Here is a 27,268-nt window from a genome sequence, read left to right on the forward strand (position 1 = left end):
GTACTAAGTTTTTGAAATCCAGTGTATACTTTGCACTTAATTCTGATTAGCCACATTTTAAGTGCTCAATGACACATGCGGCTAGTGGCTACTGTACTGGACAGTCTAACTCTAAAATGCTGCTTCCAGGAGTGCACTTATTAATTCTCCAATAAGCAGATAAAGCCCACCAGTCATTAATATATATTCACTTTAAGCCTCTGTACTCTCAATCATGAAGAAAAGACCTGTGAGGTTTTAGCCAGAGGGAGCACACCCTTAAATATCAGACCTAGACAATGAATCCTAAATTGATCCCAAACTTGCCTTTAGCAATCACATCTACAGTGCCTCACAGACTATTCTGACCTCCGGGTTGTTCTTGGCCAGCAGAACACCCACAACAAAGACTTGTTATCTCACTAATGTGACAGTACCTTCACAGGGGCAGCCTGCAGGGGCTTTGATGAAAGGTCATCTAGCCCTGCCCCTCTGATTCTGGCTGGGACTAGGCACCACTTGCCACTTCGTTTTGAAAGGGGCTAAATATATTTGGCACAGTATGAGACGCCTTGCGTTAGAGTCTGGCATCAACAATAATCACGTGGGAGGGGCACCTGACCGGTTCAGTCCTAGAGTAGTGACTTGATCTCAGGATCCTGAAATACAGCCACATGTTGGACATGGAGCAAACCCCGTGGCTCGGCGGTTTAGCGCTGCCTTCAGCCCAAGGCGTGATCCTGAAGACCCGGGATCGAGTCCCGCGTCGGGCTCCCTGCATGGAGCCTGCTTCTCCCTCTGCCTGTGTCTCTGCCTCTCTGTGTGTGTCTATCATGAATAAATTTTAAGAAAAATCTTAAAAATTTTTTTTTAAGTTAAAGGAAGAGTCTAGTAATTAATTAAAACATTTCTGAAAACTAGGAAAAGACTACTTTTTTGTTTTAAAGATTTTAAGAAACATGGGAGAATTTGAAATCCATAGATAAGAGTTCAATCTCCCCATAGTGAACCAAGAACCAGAGGCCCAGAAAAGGTAAGTGTTTTGCCCAAAGTCCTTCAGCAAATCTGCAGTGGTGGTGATGAGCTCTATCCTTTCCACTATCCCGCTCCACAATGTCTTCATTAACTGAAAAATATTTTAATTGGAGACACTGCGCCATCTCCAGGGTCCTCCTAAATTACCTGCAGAGGATGACCCGCACTTGGAAGGCCGGTCAGCGCTCCCCCAACTCTTGACTTCGAGGCCAGCCGCCCTTAATAGGATCGTAGCACCGCAGTTCCCCAACTACTGGAGTCCCGGGTGGAGGAGGCTCCTAGGGCGGTTCTTTGGCCAACTCCACACCTTCCGGAGCCTGACCTAGCCCGGCCCGACCCAGCCGCGCCACTGAGGCGCGGTTCGTGCAGCAGGCTGGGGTCTAGGCGGTCAGGCCCCAGCGGGAGGCAAGCGGGGAGACCCAAACCGAAGCCGGCTTGTTAGAAGCCCTGCAGCGAGCGGCGTCCGGGAGGCGCAGGGGCTGCAGGTTAGGGGCCAAAGTGCCGGGGAGGACGGCCCTCCGGCTGGGGGTAGGCCTCCCGGAAGGCTTGGCTCGGCCGTCAGTCCCGTGGCCGCCTCCACGCCGGCCACCTGCCCTCGCAAGCCGCCCCGGGCGCTTGGGCTCGCCCCAGCCTCGGGGGCCTGGCGACGGACGGCTCCGGCCTCGCAGGGTCCGACCCCAGTTGCTGGGGGTCTCCCGGGCGAGAGGACTCCCCAGGGCCCTGCAGGTCCACAGCCGCCGCTGCTCCAGCGCCCAGGAAGGACAGCCTCACGCCTCGGAGCTCTGCCGCGCCAGGGGCGCCCCCTTGGTTTCCCGCGCCCGAGCGTACGCGGGGCGGGCGCCGGCACCGCGCAGCCTCCGCGGCCTGCGCACGGGGAACCGTTTCCGGGGCGGACGGTGACGTAGCTGACCCCGCGCGGCCGGTGACGCCGAGGCCCTGCCGGAAGTGCGGGCGGAGGAGCCCGAGCCGAGCCGGAGCCCGAGCCGGAGCCCCAGCCCGGACCAGGTCGCGGGGGCTCCGGGCTGTGGCCACCGCTGGGCCTGGCAGCGATGGCGACCGTGTGGGGAGGCTTCCTTCGGCTTGGCTCCTTGCTCAGCCTGTCCTGCCTGGCGCTCTCGGTGCTGCTGCTGGTGCAGCTGTCAGACGCCGCCAAGGTGAGTCGGCGCAGCCTTCGCTCCAGACAGGAGCCCCTCCCCTCCGGCCTGCCGAAAGCCGCCTGTCAGCCTGCCCCCCTCCCCGCGCCTCCTCTCCCGGCCCTGCCACCGCGACCTGCAGGCCGCCCCCCGCACACACTCCCGACACCCCACCGCCCGATCGCACCGGCGCCCCCCAGCCCTGCCACTCGGGCAGTGCCGGCCGCGCCCGCCTCCTTCCCGCCCGCTGCCCCGCCCCCGCCCCAGCTCCGCCCAGCCCGCCCAGCGCCCGCAGCCCGCACAGCGCTCCGCCACCTCCTAGACCGTCCCCTTCCCAGCGCCGACGGCACCCGCCTCAAACCTTACAGCCTCTCCAACTCTGAGAGCCTTTAGCTTTCCACCCCCCAGCTCCTGAAGCCCACCGCGCCCTCCACCTGCCTCACGGCCCTCTTCCTGCCCCCGCCCCGGTTCCCTAAGCCAGAATTACCAGGAGCCCCCACCTCACGGAAAGCCTCCCTCTTAGGAACTAACTCATTTCAACTCATCCCTGAACCGGTTCCCTTCCCAGTGTAGGAACTTGCCTCTCCTTGCAGCCTGCCTTCCCCATAGGACCTACACAGAGGACCACCGGCCTAGTATCCTGACCTAACTCCCTCCAGGATCTCTTGGCCTCTTTGTTTGGCCTTCTTTCTTCCTGATAATTCAGGGGGGAAGGGAAGGGCCCAAGCTACAGGGACGTAAAGTTGTAGCCCTCTCTCCTGCTCCACTTCTTGGTCCTTCCAGCCTCCTCATGCTGCTCTTTACAGCCCCCTTCATGCTCCCACCCTCCAGAACTGCTTTGCCCCTGGCACACACTTGTGCGTCCTCCTTGATGAGCTAGCTCCTTATTGGAGAAAACGGAAGGAATTTACCTTAATGTGATGGGAAAACAGATTGACATTTGCATTAAAAAAAATAGCTTTAATCCATAATATGGGACAGGTTGGGAAAGACAGGTTTAATGCAGACAGCTCAGGGGGTTTTGATCGGGGAGTTCTTGTTGAAATCTTTGCTACCTCCTACCAGAAATAGGGAAAGCAGCAAGTCTCTTGTCTTTCAAAACGTTGCTGGCATCCTCTGCATATGTCCTGTCATCACTTTAAGAGTATATTGTAATGATGTATTTATCTGTCAGTCTCCATTAGGGTGTGTCCTGATTACCGGCAGGAGCCCTGTCTTGCGCTTATCTGAATCCACTTCATTGAGCACAAGGTCCAACATGGAGCAAATGCTCACTAAGTGGTTGCTGAATGAATCCATTGTCAACAGCTCTGCCAGACATAGCACCATATAAAGGAGCAGTGGGCCTTGGGGGGCGGGGCAGGGCGGGAGCTAATGATCCACTTGCCCTCTCAGATAAATTCCCCTTTGCTAATGAAGCTTCTCTTATTTCCTGTATTCATATATTTAGTCACCACTTTCTCCATCTCTTGAAACTTGCTTTATCATTAGTTATCCTCTCTGTCTACCAGTGATTAGAAGCAAAGTTTCCTGGGGAGGGTAGACCAAACTGATCTCAGCTAGACATAAGCTACTGCCCTTATGTACTCCCTTTCTAGTTATAACTGAGTGCCTCTAAAACTTCACCCCTTCTGTAGAGCCCTGGTCCAACCCCCTTTATCCATATCCATGCCATTCTACTAAAGGGTGGAAAGATAGTAGTCAGAAGAATTGTGACTTGTTTTGTGAGTAATTTTGTAATCGGATCCTTATTTGCAGGCAGAGTTATCTGTCTGTTGTGCCTTTTTTACCGGCAGGTAGATAGCATAGTTTGTCTTGTGACCTATAAATGTGATTAATAAATCACAGATCACATACACGTATTATTTCAAAATAATTTCATGTACTATATAATGATTCATTAGCATTACAAAAAAGAACCTGTAGCTTTAAAAAGCTTCTCTCTCTCAAAATGAATAGTTTTAGAATATTTGGCAGGGGACTCTTAGCAAAATGTATATGGTGCAGTTTTTAAAAATATTGATATTGTTAACAAGCTATACTAAGTTTCCATTTTGGTTACAGAATTTCGAGGATGTCCGATGTAAATGTATCTGTCCTCCCTATAAAGATAATTCTGGGCATATTTATAATAAGAACATATCTCAAAAAGATTGGTAAGTATTCTAGATTACTGACATAGCTGTCAGATTTTTTTCTGTGGTTGTCACTGTTAGCCCAGAATGTTCATCTAATGTATTGTTTCCTTTTTAAATACAGTTGACCTTTGAACAACGTAGGGCTTAGGTATCCTGGGCCTGGCACAGTCAAAAATCTGCATATAACTTTTGACTACCTCAAAATTTAACTGCTAATAGCCTACTGTTGACCAGAAGCCTTACCAATAAAACAGTTGATTAACATATATTTTATGTTACATATATTATATACTGTACTCTTACAGTAAACTAGAGTATAGAGTATAGTAAACTAGAGAATAGAAAATGTTATTAAGACAATCATAGGAAAGAGAAAATACATTTGCAGTAGTATACTGTATCTACTGAAAAAAAATTGTGTACAGTGGACCCATACAGTTCAACCCCTGTTATTCAAGGGTCACCTGTATTTCTTTTTAAGTGTGTCAAATTCCACTTCTATTTGAAAAAGTGAAAGTAAGGCCCTGAATGTGTGATGTAAACTTAAAGGAATCTAGCCAAAACACTGATCCCCAAGTAGGGTTTTGTAAGGGACAGAGCTGAGTTTGTGGCACTAAACTGCCCATGGCTACCTTCCGTGCCCTCCTAAATTTTAGTCCTCTCTTGTTTTTCACTGGAAGGTCCACAGGCCTCATTTATCTGGGTTATAATTTTCATAACTTGTAAGTTTTGATAATGTATTGCCTAATACAGAAGACTATGCTTGAAAGTGTCAGAAGGCTCAGGAAGGAATGGGAATGAGCCATGTATATCATAGTTTCCCACTTGGTGTGCCATGGATATAGGTATGTCAAGAAGTTGCTCCCTCAGCCCTTGGGGTAATCAAGCAGTCCTGTGAGGACTGGGCTCTTGACTCACTAGCCACCACCAGCATTCTCTATTTATGGACCTTACAAATGATAGCTTTTCTGCATATAGCATAAAATGATTGGGAAGCAGTTGTTTGTAGTAGGATGGATAGGATGGATGGGCTCCTTCTCATGGCATGATGATTTATGATTTGTAAACATGGTGGAAGATTGCTGGGATAGGCATACAAGAAAAATAGCTCCAAATGCTGGGAACTTGCACATGTACCCAATTTCACAGCTAAATAGCAAGCAAAACTTTGAAAGCAAAATTAAATTCATTTGGTTACAGTATTTCAAGTTGACTTTGAAAAAGAAAAGTCAGCTTTTGAGCATGTTTCTTTTTTCTGATGCCATTGTCTGTTCTTCCCATGGTAAACATTTAGGTTAATCTGATATTTAATAACTATATTTTTGAAAGCTTCTTATGAACTTGTGTTCCACTTTAAATTGTCTCATGTTACAGTGGTTTAGCTATATTCTTACAGATTTTATGTAATCAAGTTACTTTTATGATACAAGAAAACTCATACGTTTTTAAAGTTATTCCTATACATTTTCCAGATACATGAAATACCTACATTTAGTTTAATTTATTATCAGTAATAGAATGTGATGCTTTTTAGTTGAGCAGCAGGTGAACTCACTGTTCACATGTTTAGCACTGATCTTTTCACTGACATTTTACGATTCCAGTTTCCAACAGAACCATATACCATACACTCTGGTTATTGGTCAAAACAGGGAGCTTTGAGAATAAGCAGTTGAAAACAAGGCTTGTTTGTGATTTTTCTTCCCCCCTTCCTTCCTGTAGCTCAGCCTTTTACCTGAGATAGGTTCTCAACTGTTAACTGTTTTTAGAAGAGTAAGCAAGTTATGATTAATCAGAATGTTATGCCTTTACAAAGTGTCCAATATCTATTTGGTCCTACATGGAGTTTTGTCTTCTGGCTTCCATTTTGTCCCATTGTTAACTCTAATTCTTTATTGACTTAATGCTGTCTGACTGAGGAAAAGTTTGAGTTCTCTGGTTTATGCTTGGGTTGTGAGGTTAGCTGACAATATTCCTTGTTGTGGCACTAGGGGGAAGTATTGCCTAGTTCCCAGAGTGGTCAAGTTCTGGCTCTGGGTTCTGTATTTATGACTGACTAGCCAGCCAGAATGAACCTTCCTCTCCTATCCTGAACAACTTTTGCATAATGTTCAATATCTCCTTGTTATTAAACTATATCTGTACTTTAAAAAGAAACACTCAATACTCAACACATAGTTCCCCAAGTAATTCTAAGATATTGTTATGAAGACCTCTGAAGCTGAAACAGGAAACTAGGAGATAAGTCTTGTTTTGCTGAGGTTCAGAGAAATACAGGGGAGCTGACCTAGGTGGTAGAAACCCTGGCTTCTAATCTACTCTGTGACCTTGTGCAGGTGACCTCTCTGAAAGCGTTGGTCTGGATAACCTATATGATTGAATGGGACATTAGCTACTCTGCCCATTTTATGCCTGCAACCAGCTGGAAACATTCCTGGTCTTCTTTATGTTTGGAACAGATAACAGATTTGTATGGTATGAGTTGTGGGACCTTACCATACTACCAGCTGAGGCTTATTTTTTCATTAGTATCTTTGTTAAAATTATTCTTTAAAAAAATTTTTTTGTTTAAAAATTATTTATGGCAGACACTGAGAGAAAGGCAGAGGCATAGGCAGAGGGAGAAGCAGGCTCCATGTAGGGAACCTGACGTGGGACTCGATCCTGGGCTCCAGGATCACACCCTGGGCGGAAGGCAGTGCTAAACCGCTGGGCTACCCGGCTGCCCAAAATTATTATTTTTTAAAAGATTTTATTTATTTATTTATTCATGAGAGACAGAGAGAGAGAGAGAGAGAGAGGCAGAGACACAGGCAGAAGGAGAAGCAGGCTCCAAGCAGGGAGCCCGACGTGGGACTCGATCCTGGGACCCCAGGATCATGCCCTGAGACAAAGGCAGACACTAAACCACTGAGCCATCCAGGTGCCCCTCTTTGTTAAAATTAAATTACCTGTTAGGGATAACTGATTGAATTTTTATCATTTATGAAAGTTTGGGTTTTCTGTCATGTCACAGCTCAGAGGGAATGGGACATGAAAATGTAGATTTTGCTGGGCAAAGGGAAGACATAGCCTAGAGCATTGGGTGCCCTCAAGAAAGATGGGTGGGGTGAGACAGGATGTGATCATAGAGTTCTTGAGACAGCCCAAAGTGCCTATGGAAGAGATGATAAAAGAAAAGAAAATTGCACAGCAGTTGACAGGACAGGAAAATGTGCCTATTTTTGCTGAAAGTGAACAGAGTAGTAGGCTCTTAATAGTTGGGGAGAGTCATAATTTAATTATTTCCTAGAATTGACAGATTTCTGGGAAAAGGTTTTTTTGATAGAATTATTTTTTTTCATAAGCCATAATAAATAAGTGCCCTAGAAAATGGGGGAAAAAATAAAGAACATCCAACAACAAAAACATTTAATCTTTTATTATTTTTTTGTACTCCTGGGTAATCAGTTTTCATTTTTAAATATTTTTATTGTCCCAATCCTATTTCTCCATGCATTTTCAATAGACTTTTGCTCATTGAAAAAAGTAATTTTTTCCTTTCTGCAAAAGTAATTATTTCTTTCTGCACCTTTGAGTGCTCAGTTTCGAGTTTCAGAATTTAGCAACTATTCAGTGTGATTAGCCATTCATATACCACCCTGTGGTAGTTAAGACTGATGTTAATTCATAAAAGAGATAATATATTTGAACAATGCATCAAGATACATTAAATCATTTAAAGCAATTTTTCTTGGTAAATGAACAAGTCTAAATATAACTTGATGTGCTAAGTAGTTTTCGATCCCATTTGAGATTTTTTCAGGTGCATTTTTAACTGTTAACAGCAGCACTTTTGAAAATTGCTACTACTTGAGTCGTTATGGTTCTTAGACTGTTAAATCTCACCAAATTGCTAATATTGAGAGAGCGATGATTTCACTTCCCTTACTATTTGTTCCTTAAGTTCTTAAGCTCAGTGATTATTCTGGATCATAGAAAAGTTTTGATCAGTATAGAAAATCCAGGTAGGCTGAAGCAATATTTTATCCTTGTTTTTTCAGCGATTGCCTTCATGTTGTGGATCCCATGCCTGTGCGAGGGCCTGATGTAGAAGCCTACTGTCTACGCTGTGAATGCAAATATGAGGAAAGAAGCTCTGTTACAATCAAGGTAAGAAAAAAAAAGAACTTTTCTGCTTTGGAAATACTTTTTTTTTTTTAAGATTTTATTTATTTGAGAGAGCACGAACAGGGGAGAGGGGCAGGAGGAGAAGCAGACTTGCCACTGAGCATGGAGCCCGAGATGGGGTTCAATCCCAGGACCCCGGAATCAAGACCTAAGCTGAAGGCAGCTGTTTAACTGACTGAGCCACCCAGGCGCCCCTGCTTCTGGAATAGTTCTTGATGGTATCTAGACAAGAAAGAAAATTTTGGACATCTGAATTGTATTTCAGTCACTCAACTACTATTCTTCCCACCTCTCCTTACCATCCACTAACCCCTTCCTTCCTCATCATCAAGAGCCCCAGAAGAACAGTGGGTCTGCTCTCTGCCTGTCTCACTGAGATGCTTTGGGGAGTAATTAGGACATATTGACAGAGGTGTGATATGTGAAATGGCACAAAAATGCCCTATGTGTAATTAGCACATCCTGAAAGCTATTCCAGCTTTTCTGTGGGCCACATATGCCAGAAGCTAGGGAGAAAACAGCATGTCTAGGCCCTCTTCTTCCTGCCCTCTCAAACCTGAGGGGGGAAAAAAAAAAAAATATATATATATATATATATATATATATATATATAGACAGACTATTCTAGAACTATCACTTATGGATTATAACATTTCCCATATTTCCTATAGGAAATAAAATGTAGATCACTCTCATCATCATTTGACCTCTAATGAATTCAATTACTTTTTTATGGTGGCTAACAGTTCTTCCCCCCGATTTTTTTATATGGAGCTTCCCATTCATTTCTCCTGAGAAAAGGCCTCATGGGAAATCTGGAATGATCAGCTGTAGCAGTTACAAAGATTTCCGTGGGAGAGTTTCTGCTCCAGCAAGGTGCTATCCTGTAAAGAAATACTCACTGTACTTTTTTTATTATTCAGCTAAGTTTTTGATGTGTAATTTACAAACCCTAAAAGCCACTCACTGTTAAGTGTGTAACTGAATACATTATAGGAAATTTAAAACAATTTCTAAAAAATTCAGTGCTACAACATTCCCATTACCCCTCATTCCCATTTACAGTTAATCTCATTCCCACCCCTAGCCTTAGACAATCACTATGCTGCTTTGTGTCTCTACAGATCTAGATATTTCATATAAGTAGAATCATACAACATGTGGTCTTCTGTGACTGGTTTCTTTCACCTAGCATAATGTTTTTGAGGTTGATCCATGTTGTAGCATGTTATCAGTATTTAATTCCTTTTTGTTGCTGAATATCATTTTATTATACGAATATAACACATTTGTATGATCCATTCAAAAGTTGATGGACATTTGGGTTATTTCCAGATTTTTACTATTATGAATAATGCTGCCATAAATATTTGTGCACATGTCTTTGTGTGGATATATGTTTTCCTGTCAGGTAGATTCCTTAGAGAGGTAAGTTTATTTTAACTTTTTAAGAGACTGCCATATTGTTTTCCAAAATAGTTGTACCATTTTCATTCCCACCAGCAATGTTTGAGGGTTCAGTTTTGCCACATCCTTGCTAAGATTTGGTACTGTCTGACTTTGATTATAGCCATTCTAGAGGTGGGGGGAGAAGGGTGTCACACTGTACTTTTTGACAGCATACAGATCAAGATCTCAGGAAAATCACTGGCTTGAAATGTTTTTTTGTATATCTAAGTTGATCTAAAAGAGTGTTCTGTTGAAATTCATCTGAATTACCTTTTTTTGTTAGGGTTCCTTTAAGTTGTCTAAACACAGTACTGCTGAATCTAGGACACTATATTCAGGTGAAAAAAGAAATTTGGTATGCTAGCAGTGGTGACAAATGATTAGCAGTAGGTGAAGATGGAGTTCTGAAGACTTGCAATAAGATCTCAAAGACAAAACACATTTTTTCTCTTTATCTTTAAATAATATTTTGGTGAAGAGTTGAGTTTGTTTATGTTGGAATTTGGTTTGTATAGGAATCCTATATGCTTAGCAGAAAAATCAGTCTTCACCGTGTCTTCACTATTATTATACAGAACTCTGATTTTTTGCCTCAAACAGAGATGTAACTTATTTTCAACTTCCTTTAGGTTACCATTATAATTTATCTCTCCATTTTGGGCCTTCTACTTCTGTACATGGTGTACCTTACCCTGGTTGAACCCATACTGAAGAGACGCCTGTTTGGACACTCACAATTGATACAGAGCGATGACGATGTTGGGGTAAGTACTTGGCATTCCCTAGCTGTGTATGGCAGTATTTGTCATCATCTGACGTAAACAGCAAATGAAAAGTAGTTGTATATAGATGTTCATGTGCTGGAGCAGATTATCAACTAGATAAGCTAAGGACTGTTCTAATTTTAGTATATATCTCTTCATGAGGAAATTACTCTGGATAGCCATCAAAATGGTGGTCTAAATTAACGATCCTTGGTGAGTGTGCTGTATAGGCTTTGCCCTTTAGTATCAAGGGCACAATTTTCATTGCCTTTCCCTGTTTACACTGAGAAACACTTGTGAGATAGATTTCTCCCGAAGCTCTTGCCTGAGTACTATTCCTGTCAGCATGACCAAGTATATTAGAAGGCAAAGAGGTTTTAGTGAAGGGAAACATGAAGACGGCGTTCTTTTCTTAATGAAGTGCAGCTTGATAACCTGTGATGATGTTTTATATTTTTCTACTCCTTCTTTAAAAAAAAAAAAAAAAACTGTGATCTTTAGAAAAAAACCATCATTCCTGATTCTCTTCCTATCTTAAAAACACATTTCTATTTATACATATAGTTGGTATAATCAGTGTATAAATTGTTTTGTGGTCTCCTTTTTATGTTAACATTACTTCATTAAAAAATGTCTGGTAATTAAAAAAAAATCTAGTTATTGACATAGTCCACAAGCTTGTTACTCAGTATAGTTTAGAGCATTATATTGTTTTATCATTATCCTGTTTGGGTCTATTTTCCAATTTTCCACTGTTTTGTTATTCTACATATTATTTTTAGAAATTACTTTTTATTTTGGATTACTTTATTGGCCTACATTCCTCAAAATAGATAAAATTCAGTAGAGTTTCAAGAACCAATTCCAAAAGCTAAAGCCAGGGTGAGCCCGGGCTAACCAAAGTCAGAAGTCCTTTTACTCTGGAATGTCTTGTGGAACTGTTGGTAAAAGATTAGAGGGAATCCTGACTGGATGGCTTGGGCTATTACTAAAAACAGAGCCTGCTTTTTAATCAATACATTGTTGTCATATGAATATCAATTATGAATACTCAATTTATTTGGGCAAGATTCCATTTGTGTCTTATCAAGAACTTTTATAGAAGCACCTCTGTTTGCCTCTTTTTTCCTTGCTTCCTTATTAATTCAACCAACACATAATGAGTAACTTCTCTGTATCAGGTCCTCTGCTGGGTAGTAGGAATAAAGAGATAAACAGAAACAGATAGTAAAAGAAATGACTAATTATAGTATGTTTCCACCTTTTATTTTTAATCATGTAAGAAATGCCTGTTAATTTTTGAGGAGTTCCAGGAGGGGATTATTGATAGGCTGGGAGAGAAAGGTCAAGACTGGAGATCTGATGTGGTCAGAAACAAGGCCTATGGGGTGAATGGGGAAAGAGAGCTAAAGCACAGGAGGTTTTGTACCAGAAGCATTAGAGTCTCAAATACTGTTCCCATGCTATTTTCATTCACACATGACAGATTGTTCTCAGCCTCAACAGCACTGACACTTTAGCTTGGGTAATTCTTTGTTGTGGGGAGTTATCCTATTCATTTTAGGATATTTAGCAGCATCCCTGACCTCTACCCACTAGATTCCAGTAGCGCCTATCATCCCAACCATGATGATGATAAGTGTCCACAGATATTGCTAAATGTTTTTGGGGGGACAAAATCACTCCCAGTTGAGAACTAACATATAAAATGTTATGCATCAAAGGCCATGTAAACGGGCAGCCCCGGTGGCGCAGTAGTTTAGCGCCACCTGCAGCCAGGGGTATGATCCTGGAGCCCCGGGATCGAGTCCCATGTCGGGCGCCCACCGTGGAGCCTGCTTCTCCCTCTGCCTGTGTCTCTGCCTCTCTCTCTCTGTGTGTCTCAATAAATAAATAAAATCTTTAAAAAAAAAAAAGGCCACATAAACCATTTCACAATAGGCACATAGAAAGTCTGACTTAAACTATATTCTTTATAGTATTAAATATTTGGTTCCTGATTTTAGAAATAAACAATATTAATGTAATACACATAGAACAAGAGAAATGGATGCACACACGTGTAGATGAAAATGTGTAGGAAAGGCATTTGATTGGTGGGGTCATGTGCTTAATAATCCTTTTGTTCAGTGATTCATTCTGTACATATATTAACTGAAAACATTGTCTCTGAGAAGTCTGGCTAATTCTTGGATATCTATTGAATTGATGCTGGGCAGAGAGAGATTTTCTAACCTTTAGCTATGAATTTATACAGAGTAACAACTCTGTACAAAAAAAAATTCCTACAATTGTTGCTTATCTGAGAATTCTTTAGTATTTATGTGCTTTTAAAAATGTTTTTCTTAAATTCTCAGTTGTCTCATTTTTATTCACTGTAGAGCATTTTAAATCAAGTGAGAGTTAGTACAAATAGTTAAGTTCACTGTAAGTAGTCACAATATTTATTGTATCATATATCCATGACACATCATTGCTATTATCAAAGCATTAAAACATGTTTTGTATTTATTGTAATTTTATCAGGTGTAAAAAGGACAAACATATAAAAAGGGTAAATCTCTATTTGCATTCTTCTAGCATCCATGACCATGAGCAGCTAGTTCATTCTTGTTTTGATAGGTGGAAAATGGACCAAAAGGATTAACTGGTTTGTTTAGCTCTTTAACTTTGTTCCTTAGGGAAATTTTTCTCCCCCTACCCTGAAGGGCAGATAACAGGACTATGAAATTGAGAGCTGCTCTGCTGATAAAGTACATCCTTCTTCCCAGTCTTGTTTATGTCAAAACAAACTAATGGTAATACTATTTTATATACAAGTTCATTGAAGCACCATATTCTCATAGAGTTGTTTTAATCTACTTGAACAAAATCAGTGTGTTGAGATGATATAACACCAAGTCAAGGTGAGATGAACTAAGTCATGTGTTCATTTGTTAGATGACCTCAGATCAGTTTATTTCCTTATGCGAAATCAAGTAATCCAACAGCTTTAGCCTTCCTTGTTCTTAAATTTTTTTCTTAAATCTTTGAAACATTTTGAACTTATGGAATTTTGTTATTTTCATTTTGTAAGGTTAAAAATTTAAAAACATGGGTCTTGCTGTTTGCCTCTCTTGTAACAAGCTGTTACCTATATTAAGCAAAAAGTTGAGGAAATTTCAGTAAAGACCGGGAAGATTCCTTAGAGAAAACTTTTTGATGTCTTTGAAATGTAGACATTGTATAAGTGTCCTACTATAAAAATAAGACCAGGTGTTGTAATTCCACACAGTTAAAGTTGTATATATAATTATGTGGTTGTGTTTGGCTTTCTATAGACATGCTGACTCCTGCCTTGGATATATAATAGAGCTTTTGCAAACATACACAGCAAAACAATATTTCTTTCTTTGAGGCAAGGTTTAATATAAGAGGTGCAACTTGTGACTTGGATTCCTATGTTAGAACATTTAGAAGCTTTGCTGACAAGGTTCAGGAAAAAGAGACCAAGGAAACGGCAAACAAAAGCAATAAATTAGTATTGAATGCTTTTTGTCATTTAGGCAGCTGTGTTTATATCCTCATTCATAGGTAGATTAGCATGGTGGTTTCCTGTGTCATGACTACAAACATCAGTGGCATTGGTTTACTTTGACCAGGTTAGGTTGGTTTTCTACACAGATACCTGGGTAACCCTTCAATAGCCTCTTTCTTAAGGCAGCAACTAACATGGAAACCCTGAGTGCTCAGCAGTGAAAGATTCAGGTGTTTAATAAAAATGCTGATGGAATAAATCCTACTGTCCTTAGTAATAGAGGGTGATGGTAGCGCTTAAACTGTGTCTCTTCATTACAGATTGGGGGAGGTGGAAATGAAAAGGATTTTGGAAATCAGTCCATTTAGTGTATGTGTTCAAGGTGTAGGGAATTATTAAAAGACAAGATCCTATCAACTCTTCTCCCAAGGGTGAATGTGGCCCCAAGGTGGCAAGTAATAATTCTAGTATAATGGGAGTCAGGAAATTAAGACAAGTTTTTCCTCTGCCAGATTAGCTATATAGTATCGAATTCAGCAAGGAAAAGCTCTACTTTCCCTATCTGTAACCTGGATATTAACATGAAAATAGATTTTTTCCCCCTAGTTGTCAGGGAAGGCTGGTCTTTAACATAAATGACCACTGTCTTTGTCTTGGTCCATGCTTCTTAAGGGAAATGTCTTTGGAACTGATGACTTGTGGAAACATTTCACAAATACCTCCTCATCACTCAAACGACTTGAACCACCTATTTCTGTATTTGAGTTCATCCTACTTCTGGCATGTGAGTGCCTAGGAGTGCTTGGCCAAAGAGATGGTCTGTTGTTTGTGAAGTCCAGATGCTTCCATCTGTGGCTGGATAATTACTGTATTGTGTGTGTGTTTTACACTGATCATGCCATCTCTGATGTTCTCCATTCTTGGACTTTCAGGATCACCAGCCTTTTGCAAATGCCCATGATGTGCTGGCCCGCTCCCGCAGTCGAGCCAATGTGCTGAATAAGGTAGAGTATGCACAGCAGCGCTGGAAGCTTCAAGTTCAAGAGCAGCGAAAATCCGTCTTTGACCGTCATGTTGTCCTCAGCTAACTGGAAATCAATTGAAGGTGATTAGAAAGAAATGAGGCAGACAACTGAAAAAAATTGACTGAGTTTTCCTGGATTTTGTTTTAATACCCTGCTGATTTCACCAACTCTTGCTGGCAAATTCAGAATTGGGAGACAAAAATGTGCTTGGTATTTTCTTTTCTTGTTAACATATTAATACAGACATTTTTAAAAGCACACACCTCAAAATCAGCCAATTAACCTTTTTCCTATTTGTGACTTTTACTAATAAAAATAAGTCTGCCTGTAAATTATCTTGAAGTCCTTTACCCGGAACAAGCACTCTCTTTCTCACCACACAGTTTTAACTTGGTTTTCAAGATAATTTTCAGGTGTTTTTCTTTCTTTCTTTTTTTCCTGACAGGGAAGGGGAGGGATGCGTGGGAAGTGGCTAACATAACTTTTCTCAAGTCACTTTACTAAACAAACTTTTGTAAATAGACTTAACATTCTATTTTCAAGTTTCATTTCTATTTTGCAGTGTAGCCAGCCTCATCAAAGCCCTGACTTACCCATTTGAATTTTGCACTGACTATATTATCTAGGTATCTGGTTGGCCTGTGGCTGCACTTCATGATAAAGTGGATTTGAACTACCTGGTGGCTCTTCATAAAATGCAGATTTTCCTCATGTACTGTGATGTCTGATGCAATGCATCCTAGAACAAACTAGCAATTTGCTAGTTTACTCTAATGACTAAACATAGTCTGGTGTGTGTGGTCTTTCTCATCTTCTAGTATCTTTAAAGATGAATCCTAAGAACTTGGACATTTGCAATAAAGGAATTTTCTTTTAACCTCAAGCGTCTCTGGATTGGTGACATACACACATTTGTCAACATTTCCGGTCAGGTGGAGAGGCAGCTGTTTGAGCTCTAATGTGTGCAGCTTTGAACTAAAACTGGAGTTCTTTTCTGGGTGCCTCCCTCTGAAAGGTATAACAGTTATTAGATAACTGGCTTTTTTCCTCCTATGTTCTCTTTGGAATGTAATAATAAAAATAATTTTTAAAACACCAGTGTTTCTCCTTCTTCTTTTGCTATATGATAGACTTGAAGATACAAAGACATTTGGTACTCTGTTATGAGACTACTGTTTTATAACAGTTTCATCATAAAATATGGGTACCAAATTATCTGTGTGTGCATGTGTGTGTGAAGAAATAAGGAGAAAGAAAAAAAATGTATGGGTACTTAGATGGGGCCCTGAAAGTATACAAATATTGACAAATTGAGAGATTAAAATTCAGGCCCTGAAAGTATACAAATGTTGAAAAATTGAGAGATTAAAATTCATAAAGAAAAATTCACGAAGGAGGGCTTGTTCTAAAAATTATTGGCAAAAATTATAATTAAATTACATTAAATTAATAAGGTTGAGGTTTTAGGAGTTCTTAGTGGGTTTTTTGGCTAGTAAAAAAGTCTTTTTAAATCTACAAACCTAACCTAAACTTATTGATTTTACTGTTAGTATTAAAGGATGTAAGTTCAAGTACAACCAAGTGGAATTTATTCTCAGGTATGCAAAGCTGATTGAACATTCAAAAATCAATGAAATCTATCACAGCAAACAGGCTAAAGAAGAAAAATGACATGATCCTATCAATAGATGCAGAAAAAGCATTTGACACAACCCAACACTCAATTATGATTTAAAAAAACCCTCAGTAAACTAGGAATAGAGGAGAAATCCTTCAACTTTATAAAGAATATCTACAGAAACCTACAGCGAACATTATACTTAAACAGAAGCTTTCCTGTTAAGAAAAGGAACAAGGCAAGGATACCCTCTCTCATCACTTTACAACATCATACTACAAATTCTAGCTAATGCAATAACAGAAGGAAATAAAAGGCATACAGATTGGGAAGGAAGAAATAAAACTTTACAGATGACATGATTGTCTAAGTACAAAATCCACAAGAATTGATAAAACCCAAAAACTCCCTGGAACTAGTGATTATACAAAGGTTGCAAGATAGAAGGTTAATATTCATAGGTCAATTGCTTTCTTATATATTATGAGAAAGTAAAATTAAAAACACAATAACTTTTACATTAGCACTCCCCAAAATGAAATAGTTATAAATCTAACAAAATACATATGAGGAAAACTACAAAACTGATGAAAGAAATCAAAGAACTAAATAACTGGATATTCCATATCCATGGTTAGGATAACTCCATAAGCTATCAGTTCTTCCTAATGACCTATGGATTCAACACAATCCCTGCCAAAACCTCAGCAAGTTATTTTGTGGATATTAGCAAACTGATACTAAAGCTTTATATGAAGAGGCAAAGACCCAGAAAAACCAACACAATATTAATGGAAAAGAACAAAGTTGGAGGGCTGACACTATTTGACTCCAATACTTACTATAAAACTATAGTAATCAAGTCAGTGTCAGTGTGGTATTGACCAAAGAATGGACAGATAAATAGAACAGAGAGCCCTGAAATAGACCACACAAATGTAGTCATCTGATCTTTGACAAAGGAACAAAGGCAATATACAATGGAGAAAAGTATTTTCAACAAATGGTGCTGGAACAACTATACATCCACATGCAAAAAAAAAAAAAAAAAAGGCAAGACACAGATCTTACACCATTTTAGAAACTCAAAATGGATCATAGGCCTAAACGTAAAACACAAAATTCCTAGAAGATAACATAGGAGAAAATCTAGATGGCCTTTGGTTTGGTGATAACTTTTTAGATAAAACACTAAAACATAAATCATGCAAGAAAGGAATAATGATAATAATGATAAGTTGGAGTTCATTACAATTAAAAACTTGTACTCTGTGAAAGACTATGTCAAAAAAAATAAGACGACAAGCCACAGCCTGGGAGAAAATATTTGCAAAAGACATATCTGATAAAATTCTATTACCCAAAATATACCAAGAACCCTTCAAACTCAATAATAAGACAACCTGATTAGAAATGGGCCACCAAACACCTGGTCAGACACCTTACCAAAGAAAATATACAGATGGCAAATATGCACATGAAAAGATGTTTCACATCATGTCATTAGGGACATACAAATTAAACAACAGTGAGCTACTACCACATACCTATTAAAATGGCCAAAATCTAGAACACTAACACTACCAAATGCTGTTGTGGATGTGGAGCAACAGGAACTCTCATTCATTGTTAATGGGACTGCAAAAATGGTACAGCCATTTTGGAAAACAGTTTGGCAGTTTCTTAATAATTATTAGAGGATCCACTCATCACACTCCTTGGTATTTACCTAATAAGTTGAAATCTTATGTCCACACAGAAACCTGCACATAGATAGTTATAGCAGCTTTATCCATAATTGCCAAGACTTGGAAGCAACCAAGATGTCTTTCAGTAGGTGAATGGATAAGTAAACTGTGATACATCCAGACAATGGAATATTATCCATCACTAAAAAATGAGCTATGGAGCCACAGAAATATACAGAGGAATTTTAAATGCATATTATTAGTGCAAGAAGCCAATCTGAAAAGGCTACATACTGTGTGATTCCAACTATATGACATTCTGGAAAAGGCAAAACTATGGAGGCAGTAAAAGAAAAATCAGTGGCTGTCATGAGGCAGGGAGGGATGAAAAAGTGGAGCACAGAGGCTTTTCATAGTAAAACTATTTTGTATGATACTATAATGGTGGATACATGTCATTACACATTTGTTAAAACCCATAGAATGTACAACACCAAGAGGGAACCCTAAGGTAAACTATGGACTTTGAGTGATGATGTGTGGTTCATCTGATGTGTGGTTCATTCAACTGATGAATATTGGTTCATCAGTTGTAACAAATAAATTACTGGGGGGAGATACAAGTGTAGGGAAAGGGTTATATGGGATCTCTTTGTATTTTCTGCTCAATTTTGCTGTACATCTAAAATTACTCAAAAATAAGATCTAAGTAGAGGAAAATACAATTTAAAGATATTTTAATAAAATTTAGGTTCATATTGACCTTCCTGGTTATGGCCTTAACTTCTACGGAAAAGAATATTGACCAACATTATGAGACTATTACTTACAGATATTTTTCATAAGTAATTTTGATAGAAAATCATATAAACCAGATGAATGAGGAGGCGTTGTTTTTACAAAAGAGTATGTTACAAGAGTCTAGTTTTGTAAGCAAACCTTTCTATTTAGTATTGTTTTATGTTGTCATATCTACATATTAGGTAGAAAAAAAGAGCTAAACCAGAACTAAGCAGTTCTGTTTAACTGTAAGCTACTTTGCATATAGTTACTAAATGATCACTTATAAATCAGGTTAAGTCTGACACAGCCCAAATACAGCATCTCAGCGACAAAACAGGTAAGAGACTCTTCTCCAGAGTAGCCCATGATTGGGGTTGGGGGGGGGGGGGACAAGGACATGGCCTTTAAGGAAACTCCCAGGCACAGTTGATAAATGATGAATTTTATCAGCTGATGATTCCATTGTCTTAAACTATTAGATATGCCCATATGTTAAAAGATTCAGATTTTGCTGGTGATTAAATCATCTGGAGGAGTGGGAAGGGTTTGGTTTGGAAATCAGGAGTCCTAGGTTCTGACCCCTGCTCTGCTGACAGCTCCGCAAGCTTAGCCAACTCACAGTCTGAGGGATTGGATAAGAGGATTTCTAAGATTCCTTCCATCTCTAACATTCCATAAGTCAATTATATGTGCAGTTATAGAGTTTTGTTTTTTACATGCTAGATATTTTTAATACCTTTGAAAAGTTGAAGTTTTATGCCAAGCAGCACTACCAGAATCTCTTAGGATTTTATCATTAAGACCTCATCATTTATTTCCCAGAAGACAGAAATCTGAGATTTTCCCAAGATAGGTGCATTAGTTAGCTGTGCATGTATCTGGAACTGTAAAGCCCCACCACCAATAGTCCATATTGCTTTCTTTTAAAAACTTGTATTCAATTTCTACAAACGCTTCCATCCTCCACTAGGCTTTCTATCTTGATCCTCTACTGAGTTTTTCATTCTCTCTGTTGTGTTGGGATTAATTTTTTTTAATAAAAGATGATCATATTTAAATGCCATTACACTGATTGATGAACTTTTGGGAAATGCTCAATAACAAAAGCTGCTCAACAGTGTGTCTACAGAGACACTAAATTTTTTTACCCAAGAATTATGCATAGTCTACTTAAAGCCTAGAAAATGTTAAGTACCCATGGCATATATAAATTACCCAGATTTCATCTGGGCCAAGGTTTAAGACATTAAAATTATCTGTCAAGATAAAACTATGCCTAAAGAATTCTTATGTGTAATTGGCTTTGCTGACATCTGCTTTGCATTTTGATACTCTGCTGTGTCAGTTCTGGCTTGCTAGCCATAGGCAGAGATAAGGCTCTGCTTTTCTCAGAGATATAGAAAGACAGGCTCCATCCCCATTGTGCCATCATTTTGTAGCTTCCGGCATACATGTTCTTGATCTCTTACCCCCTTGAATTCCTGTCTTGGGAATTCCCTAACTCTTTTCTCTTAGCAACTTTTTATTTTTGACAGAATCTTGGCTAGTTTTTAATCTTCCAGAGATTTTTGTTTTAAGTGAAATATTTTAGGCCATTTGGTCAGTAATTTGGAATCTTTCATTTCTTGTTCCTTTGTTTTGATTCTTAATTGAGCCTTTCACATTTATCTCATCTGCTCCCCCACCCCAGCCCCCTATTAGGAAGAGCTTTCCCTGGCATTTACTCCTTTCCAGGGTGTCCCACCATGACTTCTTATCGCACTCCCCTCTCACCCTCCCCTCTCACCCTCCCCGCCCCTCACCCCTTATCCCCCATCGCAGACTTCCCTTTCTGATTTCACAGTCATTTTTGTCTTTCAGCAGCCATACTAGATAGGCTAGGCTTTTTCACACCGTAAAGTGATACGCTTCACAGCACTTGAATTCTAGTGCATATTGGCGGCTCGTCTCATTACATGGCGCCAGGCTGCAGGTTGTTGCTCTGCTCAGGTAGAGAAGCAAGTGACTATGTTATCCAATCTTGCTCATAAACAGGGTTGGGGGGAGGAAAGTGGCCTTGTTTTCTCTACACATGCCAAGCATAGAGGTCAAGCCCTCATTCCCAAAAATGTTGAAAAATCACACCCTGAGGAATTAACAGAAAGTCATATTTCCCTCTTTTCTGGATGCCCAAGGCAGATTTCTTGTTGCTTCTCCATTTTAGGTATGGTCATCTCTCAACGAATATGCTTTGGATAGATCAGTGTTTGATTTTCCGGTGTTAGGGAAAATATAAGCCAGGTTTTCCTGTAGGGTGCAGTTCAGAAATGGATACTGAACAAGTATTCATCTGTAAAGAAAGGAAAGAGGAAAAGCACTAACGCCTACGCATTATGTTTTTTTTTTTCATTTGATCCTCACAACCACCTTGCAGAATAGTTAAAACCTCAGTTGATCATAGGAAAGAGGTGAAGCTCAGAAAGGTTAAGGAACTTGACTGAAGACACACAGCTAGGAAGGCGCAAAGCCAAGATTGAAACTCAGGGGTGTTGTAACTGAAAGAAAAACCGTTCTTTTTCCTACGGCACTACCCTGCCTCCCAGTTTAGTAATTAAACTGCAACATCTTTGTAATATCTGTTGTGGTTTTATTATTATAGTCAAAGGTAAAAAGGTGGTTTAATAAATGAGATTCATGAAGACCTATTCAGAAAAAAGGACTGTATTGGTTTGGGACCTCTTGGGGTATAATGCTTTATCCTTATGTTCCATGAAAAAAAAAAAACTAAATACAGATTCACTTCATTCAATATATTTAAAGTTCTGTGGAAGTAAATATTAAAAATAGGTAAATTGACTATGTTTTAAATTGGTTAGGTGAGTTTCCTATTTAAAGGATCTTAAAAGTGAATTTTTAAAAGCAAAAGATTCCTTTCTTATTTTTTTTCCTTTCTTATTTTTATTTTTGGTTTTGCCCCTGGCATAACAGGTATTATTTTAGAAGGCTATGCCCATGAGCTTGCATGATCATTAACTTGTTTGTATTGTCTCCAACATGTAATTGAATATTGTGGTACTTCAGTGTTTCCCAAACTTTAGTTACTTATATGCACTTCATGGAGTTTATTATCCGGGTTCTACCTGTACTGTTATTTATTTATTATTTTTCTTGAAGTGCCATTTTTTAATCAAGTAGATGTACTTTTAAAATTTTATTTAAATTCAATTAACTAACCTACAATGTATTATTGGTTTCAGAGGTAGAGGTCAGTGATTCATCGGTTGCATATAACACCCTGTGCTCAGGACTCCTGGGTGGCTCAGCGGTTGAGCGTCTGCCTTTGGCTCAGGGCATGATCCTGGAGTTCCGAAATCGAGTCCCACACCAGGGAGCCTGTTTCTCCCTCTGCCTATGTCTCTGTCTCTCTCTCTTCGTCTCTCATGAATAAATAAAATCTAAAACACACACACACACACACACACACAAACCACCCTGTGCTTATCACATCATATGCCCTCCTTAATGCCCATCACCTAGTTACCCCGTCGTCCCAACATTCCTCCCCAGCAACCCTCAATTTGTTCATGTAGATGTATTTTTATTTTTTTAAAAAGGGTTTTATCCATTTATTTGATAGAGAGCACAAGCAGGGGGGAGTGGCAGGCAGAGGCAGAGGGAGAAGCAGGCTTCCTGCTGGGAAGGAGCCCAGGACCCTGGGATCATGACCTGAGCTGAAGGCAGATGCTTAACTGACTGAGCTACCCAAGCACCTCCAAGCAGATATATTTTTAAAGGAAATTTTGTATCACTGCCATAAGCATGAAATCAATATAATTCACAATAGAAATTAACAGCAAAATATTATTAAATTCTAGTAGATACTATCATTTGTTGAAGACTTCCATCTAAGGAGGATCAGAAAGCATTCTAGTAGGGTGGAAGACACACACACACACACTTACAAGATTAAAACTGTATCTTTGTAATCACCAGGATTGAAAGAGTTGAAAAGGAATAACTTTCTCACAAAGTGAGTCAATGTTACTTAATGTTGGTTCTCTGTACTAATAAAAAATCCTCTCTTACTACCCACAGAGTATGGTTACCCCATATCGTTTTCAGAATGAGCTCAGAAAGTATTCATCAAAGCAGAGAAGGCTTTAAAACATTGATCTCTCAGAAAGTCCATAATATCTGCTTTCTTTTGATCTGGTCAAATTAATAAACTTGGTTATGTTTCCAGGCTAAAGAGGAAATGATGGACAATCGAAGCTACTCTAATCTGCCAGAAAAACTGCCTGCTGTCTCTGAATCTGCCCACCTGCCACTAACCAGGTCTTTCTATCTTGACCCCATGGTCACTTTCCACCTGTATCCTGATGCCCCAGTGCCGTCACCTTACTCTGAAGATCTGCCATTGCTGCCTTTTCCCAGCGATTCCCTGATCATGGAAAATTACGGTGAACCCTGCCCCTTCGCCTTCCCAATGTCTTATCCAAATTACAGAAGGTGTGAATACTCCTATGGGCCAGCCTTTATCCGGAAAAGGAATGAACGGGAAAGGCAGCGGGTAAAGTGTGTCAATGAAGGCTATGCCCAGCTCCGACATCATCTGCCTGAGGAGTACTTGGAGAAACGACTCAGCAAAGTGGAAACTCTCAGAGCTGCCATCAAGTATATTAATTACCTGCAGTCTCTTCTGTACCCTGATAAGGCTGAGACCAAGAATAACCCTGGGAAAGTTTCCTCCCTTATGGCAGCCACCAGCCACCACACTGACCCTATTTTCAGAATCATTTGATTGTTTCCAAATAGAAACAAATAATCTCACAAAATGGAGTCTCTTACAGCATCATTCAATAGTTTTTCCTAAACATAAGTTCTGCATAGTAGATAACAGCTCAAATGTCCACCTGTGCTGATTATTTCCTACCAGGGTTTGACATGTACAAAACATGATCTTATGGGGGTTGAGAAGATATGTCTTAAGCTTTGGTGATTTCTTTCAAGAACTGTAGAGGAGCAGGAGTCCCCAGGATTCTCTATACCCCTCACCTTGTCCTTCTCACACACTGGGCCAGAGTCTCAGCTGTAAGAAACTCTCATGAAAGTATAGTAAAGTCTGATCAATGACTAATCAATGTTTATAATGCCCTTTGCAAACATTTCATGCTAAATGATCACAATTAACCTCCCTTGGTTTGTCAGAGTCTGGTAGTTCTTTTTGTTATAATTTGGGGTTGACAGGAAATCTATATATTTATACCTTACCCATGTCCTGATGAGAAAGTACCCCAAGACTGAAGCAAAGATAGCTAACAAAATCTTGTGATTTGAAATTATTTTACAGTCATCTTTTCCCTGCATGCAGAAGACTTCTTTAGGCAGCTTAGTCTAGTTAAGAAGGCTATCGCAGTCTGTGAAATCAAGCTGCCTCAGTTTAAACTATGACTCTGCTCCTTCCTCTCCATGTCTCAGTTCTTCATCCACAGAATGAGAATAATAAGAAGAGCAACGATTCTCCCCTTATTGTTTGGAGAATTAACAATGCCTGACACATAAGTATGCATAACCATTAGTAGTAGTAGTAGAATCTTCTATTATCCATAGCATCATCATTCTACAGGTTATTCTGGCCAGAAAATGTACAGGGGCCATGCCTGTCCTTCACTGCCCCATATCTTGGACTCTGCCTTCAAAATGTCTCTATATCCATTCCTGTGACTTCCACCTTGAATCCCGAGCCCCATCTGTGGCCAAGCCCAGCCCGGACTTTCCATATATTGGCATATTCATCTCCAGTGTCATCTCTGTGAAGTCTTCCCACTCCAGCCATTACTCGTTCATTTATTTTGTACACATATTTCCTTGCACTTCCCATTCTACTATCTTTACACACTGTATTACACATCTATCTCTTCAGTACATAGGGACAGGCCTATTTCTCCCTACATTCCTAGCACTCAGTAAAGAGCCTCAAATCAGGTATATGTTGTGTGTAAATATTTGGTGTTACTATTTTTCTATTCCAATCCTGTCATGTTTTATCTTGGTCACTGTTAACAGTCTCCTCTCTGGTTTCTTGGGCTCAAGAATTAACTGGCTACATTCTCACTCTGATGTTTTTTCTTAAAGCATTTCATGTCACTTCCTTGCTCAAACCCCTTGACGTCTTCCTTTTGACTACTATGTTGTTTACATTTATCTGCTGGGTTTGCAAAGCTCCCACCAATATGGCCCCTTTCCAAACAGTCACACCTTGATTTTCTCAAGACACCCCATTTCCTCCAAAAGAGAAAAGCAATCTTATAAATGAATCCTTCTCTCTTCGCTCTAGCCTCCTAAACAAGAATGTTCTCCTTTTTCCCTCTTATCATTGAAATCCCACCTGTCTTATTCAGAAGTAAGTGACCTTCTCTCACTGCCAGAGACTCCATTGGTCTTTCTTGGACTCCAACTTTGTGCAACAAATAACTCAGCTTTTATCTATGTGGTCCCTAGCAACAGTCATTCTCCTGACTGGTAGGTTATGCTGTGTGAGGGCAGTCATCAGTTAAGATGCTTTTAGTTGCAAGTAGGAGAAAATACAATCCCAATTTGTATAATCAATAAAGATTCACATAATGGAAGCATCTAGCTATAGAGCTGCCTTCAGGCAGGGCTCAACAGTGTCACCAAGAACCTGTTTTGTTTAGGCCTATCCTCCCTTTCTCTGGGAATAGCTTCAGTGCCCCAAAAAGGCAGTCAGAGGCTCCTAGAACGATGTCCTTTCTTATGTGTAGGAGAAAAGAGAAAGTCTATAATCCAGGATTCCCAACACAAATCTTGAGATTTATTCTGATTGGAGAGGCTGGGGGACATACTCATACCTAACCAATCCCCAGAGTGGAACTGGAGCATGGAATGTGCCGATTAACACACGTTCTACCTGTGGAGCTGGAGATAACGGTCAGCCTCTTTTACCAATGGACCTGCGAAAGGAAACAGGAAGTGTTGGAAGAGGGGAATGGATGTGGGGGAAACATGCACAAATGTCCCTGCATACTTTTTGGTATTCTCCCCTGAACACTGTGCCAGGCACATAACAAGTATACAATGACTGTCAGATGCCTCAAAATACCAGCCTGTCCCATGGATGTTCAAATGAGAGCAGAATCCAGACTTCTGTTCCCTTTGTCACCAGTGTCCACTCTCATCACCCCCAAGTAGTCACCACATCTCTGCTCCTCAGCAGGGTCCTCTCTGTTACAGACAAGCAACATGCCCATATCTGACTACTTTGCTTTAAACTACAGACCAAGTCTATCTTAGAGTCCTTCAGCCAGCCAGTGGCTCACCTAACCTAGCCTCCTGTCTGCACAGGATGGAGGCAGATCGATAGTCCTTAGTCCTTAGTCTGGGCAGGGGCAGCTCCCTCCCTCACAGGACTCCCTGGGATTCATGAAGGCTTCCCACCAGGACTGCCTCTTCCAGTAGTGGGGAAGCCTGAGCTTTGGGGAATTGAGGGTGCAGTGACCTTTCTCTCCAACATCCCATCTCCCCTTTTCCCCAGGGAAACCCTCTGCCCCCTTGTCCTACCCACGGCCCCCACAGCCCCCCTGCCATCCCTCTGCACATGCTCAGTACACTCACTCAGTCCACAGCATTCCTGCTGGCTTGCATCCATGGCAACCTGCTTGGCAACCAGGAGTCCGTTGGGCTAAGGCCCTGAGCCCCAACTGTCAGAAGGCTGAAGTGGAGGAGTTTGGGGCTGTGAGTAAGTCCCCTTGGGGTCAGACCTGTGGACGTGGGCAGGGGCAGACCCTAACAGAACTCTGGTGGGCTGGGGCAGCAGTGTGATCTTGGATCCTGGGTGTCAACCCGTCACGTCTGAACAGGTCTATGAAGGACATGACCTTGGGATATCAGCGGGGGCTAGTGTTAGTCCTGGAGGTCACTGGATTAGGAAGGGAGTCTGGCTCAGATTGGGGGTTTGTTATTAGGGTTAGAC

At 40.5% G+C, this 27,268-nt stretch overlaps 2 protein-coding genes and 1 long non-coding RNA gene across 4 annotated transcripts; 2 read left to right on the plus strand and 1 right to left on the minus strand.

Annotated features, from left to right (window-relative positions):
- The first annotated feature begins 1,938 nt into the window (after positions 1–1,938).
- On the plus strand, positions 1,939–16,308 carry TMEM9B (TMEM9 domain family member B). 2 transcript variants are annotated; one of them, XM_055317632.1, is made up of 5 exons: positions 1,939–2,168; positions 4,212–4,303; positions 8,329–8,437; positions 10,534–10,668; positions 15,118–16,308. In XM_055317632.1, exons 1-5 carry the CDS (start codon positions 2,064–2,066, stop codon positions 15,271–15,273), a joined length of 597 nt encoding a protein of 198 aa, XP_055173607.1. In that variant the 5' UTR covers positions 1,939–2,063; the 3' UTR covers positions 15,274–16,308. The 2 variants fall into 2 exon arrangements, with proteins under 2 accessions (XP_055173607.1, XP_055173608.1); XM_055317633.1 differs by lacking the exon at positions 4,212–4,303 and having other exon boundaries at positions 2,034–2,168.
- LOC129504771 (uncharacterized) lies at positions 15,136–26,999 on the minus strand. Its single transcript, XR_008663421.1, has 3 exons — positions 26,911–26,999; positions 26,148–26,249; positions 15,136–15,273 (listed from the first exon to the last, which is right to left on the minus strand). It is a non-coding gene; the product is annotated as an uncharacterized LOC129504771 (long non-coding RNA).
- Positions 23,095–24,079, plus strand: ASCL3 (achaete-scute family bHLH transcription factor 3). The gene has a single exon (XM_055317634.1). The coding sequence runs from the start codon at positions 23,534–23,536 to the stop codon at positions 24,077–24,079; it is 546 nt and encodes a 181-aa protein (XP_055173609.1). The 5' UTR covers positions 23,095–23,533.
- Positions 27,000–27,268: the final 269 nt, after the last annotated feature.

Source organism: Nyctereutes procyonoides, unplaced genomic scaffold, assembly GCF_905146905.1.
Source record: "Nyctereutes procyonoides isolate TBG_1078 unplaced genomic scaffold, NYPRO_anot_genome, whole genome shotgun sequence".
NCBI lineage: Eukaryota > Metazoa > Chordata > Mammalia > Carnivora > Canidae > Nyctereutes > Nyctereutes procyonoides.